The following is an 11,987-nucleotide window of genomic DNA, read 5'->3' on the forward strand; positions in this document are numbered from 1 at the left end:
CAAGAAGAAAAGGCTAGGGGTCTAGTCAAAAGAAGACAAGAGAAGAAAAGGAAAAGAGAGAGAACAACGCGGGAAGAGTAAAAGAAGTAAAAATCTAGGAAAAAAGAAACAAGAGATAAATAAAGAGAAATCGAGTTAAAGAGAGGGAGAGAGAAAGAGAGAAAGAAATAGAGTAGAAATTAAGTAATTACCTAGATTCATAATGTGCACAGGAAAAGAAATGAAAAAGAGAGACAAAGAAAAACAGAATAAAAGAGAGAGAAAGAGAGAGAGACACAGAAAATAAAAAAGGCTGCGAGAGAAGACTTTGAGTGGCGCCGACTCCTTATCGGTAGAGAGTCGGCTCATAAAGCCGTTACGTTCGCGGACGACACCTCACTGACAAGAAGGACGAGAAGAGGATGAGGGAGGTGGAAGAGGACAAGAGAGTCTCACTCTCATCACTCGCTGAGAACAATTTATGCCGGAGCTTCTGCTCCCAATCGCCTCTTTTCCTCTTTTTCCTCCCACCCAAAAAATCATGGGACATTTTTCCGACAATTGGGAAAAGAAGGCAGGAGCTCGCCGGAATGTCACTCTTGGAAGTTCATCGTGTGGGCTGCTGAAAGAGTGACAAGTTCCCGGGAAATGTGAAGATCCTTGAAGGTGAGTTTCGCCCTCGTCCCAATACTCTGTCTCTTCGACTGAACGAGGGAGAGAAAGAAAGGGCAATAAAGAGATCATCGAGACGGAGAAAGGAGTGAGGGAGGTTGCGAGAAAGAAAGACATAAAGAAAGAATAAATCAAGAGATAAAGCAAGCAAGAAAGAAATACAGAAATAATAAAGAGAGAAAGAAAGAAAGAAAGAAAGAACGAAAGAAAGGGATAAGTAAGGAAAGAGATGAGGAAGGAAAGGGATAAGGAAGAGATAAAGACAAAAAGAAAAGAAAGAAAGGGAAAGAAAAATAGGAAATAAACAAAGAAAGAAAGAGAAATAAATAAAGCGATAAAGAAAGACAAAAAACAGAAAGACAAAAAAGGAGAGACAAACAGACAGAAAGGAACAAAGAAACAAAGAAAAGAAGAACGAGATAGAGACAGAAAAAAGAGATAAAGAAAGAAAGAGATAAAGAGATAAAGAAAGAGATAAAGAAAGAAAGATACAAATAAAGAAAGAAAGAGACAAAGAAGAGATGAAAACAGAAAGACAGAAAGACAGAAAGAAAGAAAGAGATAAAGCAATAAAGAAAGACAAAAAGACAGAAAGACAAAAAGAAAGAGAGACAAACAGACCGACAACCAGACAGACAAACGGACAGGAGCAAAGAAACAAAGAAAAGAAGGAAACGAGATAAATAAATAGATAAAGAAAGAAAGGAAGAGATAAAGAAAGAAAGAGATAAGGAAAGAAAGAAATAATTACAGAAAGAAAGAGATAAAGAAAGAAAGGAAGAGATAAAGAAAGAAAGAAAGAAAGAGATAAAGAAAGAAAGAAATAATTACAGAAAGAAAGAGATAAAGAACAAAAGGAAGAGATAAAGAAAGTAAGAAAGAAAGAGATAAAGAGATAAAGAAAGAGATACAGAAAGAGATAAAGAAAGAAAGATACAAAGAAAGAAAGAAACAAAGAAAGAAAGAAAGAGACAAAGAAGAAATGAAAACAGAAAGACGGAAAGAAAGAAAGAACGAAAGAAAGAGATAAAGCGATAAAGAAAGACAAAAAGACAGAAAGACAAGAAGAAAGAGAGACAAACAGACCGACAAACAGACAGACAAACAGACAGGAGCAAAGAAACAAGGAAAAGAAGGAAACAAGATGAATAAAGAGATAAAGAAAGAAAGGAAGAGATAAAGAAAGAAGGAGATAAAGAAAGAAAGAAATAATTACAGAAAGAAAGAGATAAAGAATGAAAGAAAGAGATAAAGAAAGAAAGGAAGAGATAAAGAAAGAGATAAAGAAAGAAAGAAATAATTACAGAAAGAAAGAGATAAAGAAAGAAAGAAAGAATTACAGAAAGAAAGAGATAAAGAACGAAAGGAAGAGATAAAGAAAGTAAGAAAGAAAGAGATAAAGAGATAAAGAAAGAGATAAAGAAAGAGATAAAGAAAGAGATAAAGATACAAAGAAAGAAAGAAACAAAGAAAGAAAGAAAGAGACAAAGAAGAAATTAAAACAGAAAGACGGAAAGAAAGAAAGAACGAAAGAAAGAGATAAAGCGATAAAGAAAGACAAAAAGACAGAAAGACAAGAAGAAAGAGAGACAAACAGACCGACAAACAGACAGACAAACAGACAGGAGCAAAGAAACAAAGAAAAGAAGGAAACGAGATAAATAAAGAGATAAAGAAAGAAAGGAAGAGATAAAGAAAAAAGGAGATAAAGAAAGAAAGAAATAATTACAGAAAGAAAGAGATAAAGAACGAAAGAAAGAGATAAAGAAAGAAGGAGATAAAGAAAGAAAGAAAGAATTCCAGAAAGAAAGAGATAAAGAACGAAAGGAAGAGATAAAGAAAGAGATAAAGAAAAAGATCTAGAAAGAAAGAGAGAAAGAAAGAAAGAAAAAAGAAAGAACAAAAACATAGCTAGAAAGAAAGGTAGAATGAGAAAGAAAGAGACGCAAAATCCCTGAAAATGCAAAACGATATAATAAAACTAAAAAATACGATCTCTTCAACGCAATAAATAAATGAATAGAAAAAAATACCGATCAACAATTCTATTTGAACCTATTTAGTCACAAATCTTCGTAAGAAAATATCTCATCTCATCAGCTGCACCGCTTATCCTCAGTAGGGTCGCGGGGGTGCGGGAGCCCATCCCAGCAATCATCGGGCAGTGGGCAGGGGACACCCTGAACGGGTTGCCAGCCAATCGCAGGGCACACGGGGACAGACAACTCACTCGCACCTAGGGACAATTTGGACCGGCCAATTCACCTGAAATGCATGTTTTTGGAACGTGGGAGGAAACCGGAGTGCCCGGAGGAAACCCACGCAAGCACGGGGAGAACATGCAAACTCCGCACAGGAAGTGTGGTAGCTGGATTTGAACCCATGACCGCTAACCACTGCGCCGCCGTGCTGCCCTAAGAAAATATCAATTCAAATAATTAAAACAAGGATTATAAGACCAGCAGTCTCTAAGATACAAAGATTGGATGCACGCTGCTTGGGAGCAATCACTATCAATCATTTTTTTGCTTTTTATACAAACAGTACTTTCTATTTTTGTTTTCCATTACCCAGCACCTACGGTGGCTTTTCCCGCGTTAGTAAACAAGTGTGACCTATTTAAGCTCCGTGTGCATTGAACGGCAGAATTCGTGTCAGTTTATAGCAGCCTGGTGACACAAAAAGATCCTAGATCCTCGGCTAAAAATAGCACAAAGTATAGGCTAGCAGCAAGAAAGCCACTTAACATTAGTCATGAAAAGCTGTTTTATTAGCACTGGGATTCTTCTTTTAAAGGTACTCAAAAAATAATGGGAACGTTGGCTTTTAAAGTGCTTGAAAAGTGCTGGAATTTTTCAGGACCAGAACGGAAACAGGACCCAACTGCGTGCCGTTTCTCACAAGTTTTATTGGAGGAAAAAAGGAAGGGCTGCGCCCACGATCCGGTGTTCGCTGGAAGCAAGTTGCTCTTGTACTCAGATCGTGATATGAACACGGAAGTGGATCTAGTGTCAGGGATGGAAAAACAGGTCGGTAGCCGGGACAGGAGAGCAAAAACGTGGTTGTCGTAAGCCAGGAAAAGAGAGTAAACGTGGTCGGGGAGAAAAATAGGTCGAAAACCGGGACGTGAGAGTAAACGTGGTCAGGATCAAAAACGGGTCGAAGCCGGGAACAGACAGGAGCAAAAAACTGGACAGGTGGGAGTCAGGGTCGAAAATGGCTTGCCTATTGTTAACAGAGGTTCGCAGCAGGACTGACAACGATCGATGGCGGAGTCCGGCGCGGAAAACTGGTCGGTAGCCGGGACTGGGAGAGCAAGACGTGGTCGGGGTTGGAAACAAGTCGTATCCAGAACAGGAGAGTAGACGTGGTCAGGATAAAAAAACGGGTCGAAGCCGGGAACAGACAGGAGCAAAAAAGGGACAGGTGGGAGTCAGGGTCGAAAATGGCTTGCCTAGTGTTTACTGAGGTTCGCAGCAGGACTGACAACGATCGATGGCGGAGTCCGGCGCAGAAAACTGGTCGGTAGCCGGGACTGGGAGAGCAAGACGTGGTCAGGGTTGGAAACGAGTCGTAAGCCAAAACAGGAGAGTAGACGTGATTGGGATCAAAACAGGTTGTAGCTGAATACAAACGGGAGAAAAAACAGGACAGGTTGGAGTCAGGGTCAAAAAAGGCTTGCCTAGTACACACGGAGATTCGCAGACAGACTGAAAACATGGAATTGACAGGACTCAGTTCAAATACTGACACAGAGCCAATTAGAACAGAAGTCAGGGACAAAAAAGAGGTCGAAAGCCGGGAAGGGAGAACAGACAAGGTCAGGATCAGAAACGGGTCGAAGCCGGGAAACAGACGGGAGCAAAAAGCAGTTGGGAGTCAGGGTCGAAAAAGTTTTGCCTAGTATTCACTAAGGTTCGCAGACGGACTGACAAAAGGGGACGGACAGGAATGGATTCAAATAGTGACAGGGAGCCAATCAGAACCCGTGGCGGTTGGCAGGCACAGCTGAGTCACATCAGTAATTATGACAGAATATGGCCATGAAATAGGTGTATGAACCCCGTTTTATGGTCTAGTGTCGACACTCTCACCACCGCGACCTAGGTTCGATTCCTGTTGCATACAATCTTTGAGACTTTCACGAATTACCACAATACTTTTACTGTAATCTCAATTTCATGCCCTTATAGTGCGGTGCGCCTTATAGTGCGGAAAATACTGTATATCATAATATTGGACGTGATTTAAGATCTTCGATAATTACGTTTTTGTGGAGTTTTCTCGTGCGCACCAGGCATCATGATGAAAACGTAAGCAGATTATTTTTCCAAAAGCGGCGCGTGTGCATCACTTGGCAGCGCCCCCTGTTGATTAAAATTCCACTCATTTGCATGAAATGAGTTACATGGGGACATCTGTTGCACTGGCAAACACTTTTTGGATTACAGTTACAAAAAAACCGTTGATGGATACAGAAATCAAAGAATTGAATGTATTTGGAGAGTAGATTCTGTCCCAGTTGTGTCAGGACCGGAACAGAATCAGGACCCAATCGCGTAGCGTTAAGTTTTATTGAAGGAAAGAGGAAGGGTAGCGCCCACCATGTGGTGTTTGCTGGGTGCGGGAAGCAGGTCGCTCTGAATGCGGAAGTGGGACTTCCGTGGCGAGCGATGGCGAGCAATGGCGGTGTCAGGAGCGGAAAACAGGCCGATAGCCAGGACAGGAGAGCAAAAACCTGGTCTGGGTCAGAAATGAGTCATAAGCAGGGACAGGAAAGCAAAAACGTGGTCAGGGTCAGAAAGGAGTCGTAAGCCGGGACGGCAGAGCAAACGTGGTCGGGACCAAAAACTGGAAATTGATATTTAACAACGGGACAGACAGGAATTGATATCAATGTCACAGACCAGAAACGGACACAGGACTCAATAGCGCACGTTTCTCAGTTTTTATTTGAAAAGAGAGGGAGAGTAAGGCTTGTTTGCTTGATCCGAGGACTGACAGACAACAGGAGCGAGCGAGGCGGGAGTGACACTTCCGTGTCGGACGGAGACAGGCCGGGGCTGGAGATCAAAGGCGACGTCGTGTTCGTAAGCAGGGTCGTAGGCAGGATGCAGACAGGTAACGGGGCAAAACGAGTCAGGTAACAGGAGGCAGGCAGAACGGGTGTAATCAGGTCGAGAAACAGGTCAATAACGAAGATCAGGCAGGAAAAGGCTTTAGCAAAAACGGGAATGCTCACTGAGCGAAATGCAACAGTTCGCAACGATCTGACAGTCACTGAGAGGAAGCCGGAGGTTTAAAAGGGGAGTGTCCACCAATCAGCTGTCCAGGCTGTTGGCGCCAATCAAGCCGTCGCAGGTGCTCCAAATCAGCAATCACGACAATCAAAAGAGGATATCGAAATTAAACAGGACAAACTAGACGGGAACGAAACTGGAAATTGAGATTTAACAACGGGACAGACAGGATTGATAGTGAAACACGATAACGAAATTAAACAGGATCAACTAGACGGGAACGAAAACTGCAGAGAATAATAACCAGGACAAAAATAGACGGGAACGAAACTGGAAACTGATATTAAACAATTGGACGCACAGGATTCATATCAAAACAGGATATCGAAATTAAACAGGTCAAACTAGACGGGAACGAAACTGGAAATTGAGATTTAACAACGGGACAGACAGGATTGATAGTGAAACACGATAACGAAATTAAACAGGATCAACTAGACGGGAACGAAAACTGCAGAGAATAATAACCAAGACAAAAATAGACAAGAACAAAACTCGAAACTGATATTAAACAATTGGACGGACAGGATTGATATCAAAACAGGATATTGAAATTAAACAGGACAAACTAGACAGGAACGAAAACAGGAGAGAATATTAACCAGGACAAAAATAGACGGGAACAAAACTGGCAACCGATATTAAACAGGACAAAATAGACAAGAACAATACCGGACAGGATATGCCAACAGGAAACAGGAGAAAATCCAACGGTCAAGGACCTGAAGAGACTTTCTTCCCCGTTTCTGATTTTCTTTTTCAGGTTCCGAAGATGAAGTTCGGAAGCAGCTTCTGCACCCTGAACGTGGGCGGTCGCAGGTTCCCCTTCTCGGTGGAACTGATGAAGCACCTTCCCCTGAGCCGACTCGGTCGCCTGTACCGCTGCGTGTCGGAGAGCGAACTCCTGGAACTCTGCGACGATTACGACCGGGACAGGAACGAGTTCTTCTTCGACCGCCATTCCGAGGCCTTCAGCTTCATCATGCTGTACCTTCAGCACGGCAAGTTGAGGTTCGTTCCTCACATGTGCGAGCTGTCCTTCTACAACGAGATGCTCTACTGGGGTCTGGAGAGCGCCGACCTTCAGCTTTGTTGCCAACGCCGCCTGGACGAGCGACTCTCCGACTGTTTCGTCCACTTCTTCCCCGAAGAGGAACCGCAAAGTCCAGAGGAACCTTCGGACCATTGGCTGGAGAGGATGAGGAGAACCTTCGAGGAACCGAATTCTTCCGTGGCGGCGCAAATCTTGGCTTCCGTGTCTGTGCTGTTTGTCCTGGTTTCCATGGTGATGCTGTGCGCCAGCACTCTACCCGAGTGGAGTACGGCCGAGACCACGGATGAACACAGGTAGATCCATCGTCAGGAACGAGAAAATATTCGGGTTGATGTTCCTGTCTGGTGAGGCCAGAGAAGCCAAAAATGTGACTCGTGTACTTCAGAACAATATGACTCAAGTAGAGGTAAAAGGTAGTCATCCAAATAGTTACTCGAGTGCAAGTAAAAAGACAGAAGGGAGCAAAAACGGGAGGGAGTCATGGTCGAAAAAGGCTTGCCTAATATTCACTGAGTGTCACAGACCAGAAACAGACACAAGACCCAATAGCGCTCGTTTTCTCAGTTTTTATTAATAAAGAGGTAGAGTAGGGCTTGCCTCCACGATCCGATGGTTGACGGACAAGGGTAGCAGGAGACGCGGAAGTGCCACGAGCGAGGATGGTCGACGACAGGCGGGAAATTCAAGTCGTTAGCCGGGACGGGAGATCAAGGACGGTGTCAAGTTTTGAAACGAGGTTGGCAACGGGTGTCAGGCAGGTAGCGGGGCGAAACAGATTGAATAACGGGAAGGCAGAACAGGGCAGAATCAGGTCTGGGAACAGGTTGGCAACGAGGATCAGGCAGCGAAAACAGGGCAGGAACAGAGTCTGAGAGCTTGCCGAGTTGGGCGCAACGGTTTGCATAACGATCTGACAGGGATCTCTTGGAAGTCTTGGGTTTAAAAAGAGTTCATCAGCCAATTCGGCAGTCACACTCTGAATACTACTGAATCGGCAATCATGACACTGAGGTTCGCAGACGAACTGACAACAGGGGACAAAAGCTTATGTCAGGACCAGGACGGAAACAGGACCCACTTGTGTGAGCTTTACCACAAGTTTTATTAAAAGAGAGAATGAGCTGCGCCCACAATCCGGTGTTTGCTAGACGCGGGAAGCAAATCGCTCTAGGACTCGGATTGTGATCCGAACCCGGAAGTGCATCTTCCGTAGCGAGCGATGGCGGTGTCAAGGACGGAAAAACAGGTCAATAGCCAGGACAGGAGAGCAGACGTGGTCAGAATCAAACACAGGTCAGAGACAGACAGGGAGATCAGGAACAGACAGGTAGAAAACAGGTGCAAAAACGGGATAGGCGGGAGTCAGGGTCAAAGTGCTTGCCTTGTAACAACAGAGGTTCGCTGACGGAACGACACCCGGAGAGTGAATGGACTGGGTATAAAAAGGGACAGGGAACCAAGCAGGTAGTCCGCAGTGGCTGGCGCCAAATGAGCAGGCACAGGTGATGCTAGTCACATTAACGTTAACCACAAGTTTTATTGATAGAAAGAGGAAGGGGGGCTTGCTGGACGCGGCAAGCAAGTCGCTCAAAAAATCGAATTGAAGTCGATCTTCAGTAGTGGGAGATGGCGGTAACAGGGACGGAAAAAATAGGTTGATAGCCGGGAGATGAGAGCAAAAACGTGGTCGGGATCAAAAACGGGTCATAAGCTGGGACAGGAGAGCAAAAACGTGGTCAGAATCAAAAACAGGTCGTAGCCAGAGACAGACGGGGAGATCAGGAACAGACAGGTAGAAAACAGGTGCAAAAACAGGATAGGCGCGATTCAGGGTCAAAATGCTTGCCTTGTAACAACAGAGGTTCGCTGACGGACTGACACCTGGAGAGTGAACGGACTGGGTATAAAAAGGGACAGGGAACCAATCAGGTAGCCCGCAGAGGCTGGCGCCAAATGAGCTGGCACAGGTGATGCCAGTCAGTAATCATGACATTATTGAACAGTTTCTGCCGTAGACTGAGTAATTTCCCATTATGGCTGCCTCGATTCATTTCCCCTCTTCCTGTTGTCCCCAGAATCATCGAGGCGGTGTGCATCGGCTGGTTCACCGCCGAATGCATCGTCCGTTTCATCGTGTCCCGGGACAAATGCCAGTTTGTGCGCCGCCCCTTGAACATCATCGACCTTCTCGCCATCACCCCATATTACGTCTCCGTCACCGCTACCGTCCTGACGGGGGAGAACTCGCAGCTCCAGCGAGCCGGCGTGACTCTGCGGGTTCTGCGGATCATGAGGATCTTCTGGGTGATCAAGCTAGCGCGCCACTTCCTGGGCCTGCAGACCCTGGGCCTGACCCTGAGGAGATGCTACCGGGAGATGGTCATGCTCCTGGTCTTCATCTTTGTGGCCATGGCCATCTTCAGCGCCCTGGCCCAGCTCCTGGAAGGAGGCAACCAGGACTACACCAGCATCCCTGCGGCCAGTTGGTGGGTCATCATCTCCATGACCACGGTGGGCTACGGAGACATGTACCCGGTGACCGTGGCGGGTCGGGTCCTGGGTGGGGTTTGTGTGGTGAGCGGTATCGTGCTGTTGGCTTTGCCCATTACCTTCATCTACCACAGTTTTGTGCAGTGCTACCACGAACTGAAGGTGCGCTCGGCGCGATACGTCCGAGGTTCCTCCACCGATTTCATCGACTGAGGAGAACTGAAGATTTCAGCCGCGAATACCGTAATTTCCAGGACTATAAGCCGTACCTCAAAACCCAAAATTGGCCAGATATCGGCCTACGTACGGAAATAATTGGAAATGCACATATATCAGTGCAGTTAGTGTTTCTTCGAGATCTATCACTGAACACACTTGCATAACAATGATGGCAATAGGGATCGAACCGGGATACCCACAGTAAACCCGCCAAATCCTAACCACCTAGATCTTATTTCATTATCACACAATTGTTAGTCAAAGTACTAGTCACAATTCGAAAACAGAAATTTTGTCTTGGTGATGAAGTTATATACTATTTTATACGCTCTTCTATTCTACATATACTCAAAGTACTTGTCCTAAGTTTGACCTCAGCCTTGAGTGGAACTTTTTAAGGATGTCTTAAAATGCCTGTGCTTTGGAATCTGTTTTGGGTTTCAGTCTGTACAGATAACAGTGACTTATCACCTCGCCTGGACTGTTGGGAGTAGGTCCCTGGCATGTCCTATCACCCCTCCTCCCATTCTTCAATCATGGTTGGAAAATTTGCATTGACGACCGCGGACCAATCAGCCAGAGGCTTGGTCAAGGGGTGTGAACATTTCATGGCCATGTGTCATAAGAGTGGGCAACCCTGGAAGCCCCCGTCGTCTCCTGCACACGATTGTAAAATTGGCACAGGCAGAGACCTGATTTGTTCAACTCTTTGATATGGCTAAATAAATTAATATGTGGACTATATTCGGCGCTCGGCTCAATAATTTCTCCGACTTCTGGGCATGCTCCAACTGTAAGGACACGTGAAGTGTCTTCGGAGTCAGATTCAGTTTAGTAAATGTTAAAACCCTACAGTGACAAATGTTGAATATGTTTCTCACAAGCTTTATTGGAGGAAAGAGAAAGGGCTACGCCCACCATCCGGTCTTTGCTAGGCGCTGGAAGCAAGTCGCTCTTATACTCGGATGGTGCTCCGAACACGGAAGTGGATCTTCCGTAGCGAGCGATCGGACGGTAAAAACGGGTCGGTAGCCGGGACTGGGAGAGCAAGGCTTGGTCAGTGTCGGAAGCGAGCTGTAAGACAGAACGGAAGAGTAGACGTAGTCGGGGACAAAAAGAGGTCGTAAGCCGGGACGGTAGAGCAGACGTGGTGAGGATCAAAACAGGTCAAAGCCGGAGACAGACGGGAGCAAAAAACGGGACAGGTGGGAGTCAGTGTCGAAAAAGGCTTGCCTAGTGTTAACTGAGGTTCGCAGACGGACTGACAACAGGGGATTGACAGGACTGGGTTGGCGCCAAATGAGCAGGCACAAATAAGTCATCAGTAATCATGACAGGCAGATACAATCAAAATCTATAAATTAGATCAATATTGTTAGTAGAAATAGATGAATATAGACATAGATGCCTAGAGATAGCTACACACGCTCTGGATAAATAAATAAAAACAAAATAAATAGATATAAATAATTGTAAAATAAATCAAATGAATATTAATAGTAAGCAGGGTTGGGTAGGGTTACTTTAACTGGATTACTTTCAATGACTTTTGGATTACTCCAATACCAAATATACTAATAAAAGACAAAAGTAACTAAATATGAATGAAATTACTAAATTTTGTGCAGGCTTGGAATACACGGAACGGCAAAAATGATGTCGGCAAGTTGTTTGGATTGATTTTCATTTTGTTTCTGTCGCATTTTATGTTCGTTTTGCCGGAGATCAAAGCCAGGAGAGAAAGCTTACCACGTGTTGTGAGTCATCATTTTATTCATAATGAGTTTCTTTTGTCTTTTTTAAAATATTTGGTATTGGAGTAATCCAAAAGTCATTGAAAGGAATCCAGTTATAGTAACCCTACCCAACCCTGCGGAGATCAAAGAGATCAAAGCCAGGAGAGAAAGCTTACCACCTGTTGTGAGTCATCATTTTATTCATAATGAGTTTCTTTTGTCTTTTTTAAAATATTTGGTATTGGAGTAATCCAAAAGTCATTGAAAGGAATCCAGTTAAAGTAACCCTACCCAACCCTGCGGAGATCAAAGAGATCAAAGCCAGGAGAGAAAGCTTACCACCTGTTGTGAGTCATCATTGTATTCATATTTAGTTTCTTTTGTCTTTTATGAGCATATTTGGTATTGGAGTCATCCAAAAGTAATTCAAAGTAATCCAGTTAAAGTAACCCTACCCAACCCTGCGGAGATCAAAGAGATCAAAGCCAGGAGAGAAAGCTTACCACCTGTTGTGAGTCATCATTGTATTCATATTTA

General features: G+C 44.4%; 1 protein-coding gene across 1 annotated transcript; it reads left to right on the forward strand.

Moving 5' to 3' along the window:
- Positions 1 to 411: 411 nt before the first annotated feature.
- LOC148348720 (voltage-gated potassium channel regulatory subunit KCNG3-like) lies at positions 412 to 10,456 on the forward strand. The gene is made up of 3 exons (XM_088322301.1): positions 412 to 645; positions 6,715 to 7,298; positions 9,081 to 10,456. The coding sequence occupies exons 2-3, from the start codon at positions 6,724 to 6,726 to the stop codon at positions 9,706 to 9,708; spliced, it is 1,203 nt and encodes a 400-aa protein (XP_088178427.1). The 5' UTR covers positions 412 to 645; positions 6,715 to 6,723; the 3' UTR covers positions 9,709 to 10,456.
- The last annotated feature ends 1,531 nt before the right edge of the window (positions 10,457 to 11,987 follow it).

The sequence above is a fragment of the Urocampus carinirostris genome, chromosome 18, assembly GCF_059441175.1.
Source record: "Urocampus carinirostris isolate Australia breed hairy pipefish chromosome 18, RoL_Ucar_1.0, whole genome shotgun sequence".
NCBI classification, from domain to species: Eukaryota; Metazoa; Chordata; class Actinopteri; order Syngnathiformes; family Syngnathidae; genus Urocampus; species Urocampus carinirostris.

What these genes read in the sequence shown, in the direction of transcription:
- LOC148348720 (XM_088322301.1), top strand. Translation starts at nt 6,724, where the DNA reads ATGAAGTTCGGAAGCAGCTTCTGCACCCTGAACGTGGGCGGTCGCAGG. An exon ending in GAGACCACGGATGAACACAG is followed by an intron (nt 7,299 to 9,080) that starts GTAGATCCATCG and finishes TGTTGTCCCCAG; the next exon opens with AATCATCGAGGCGGTGTGCA.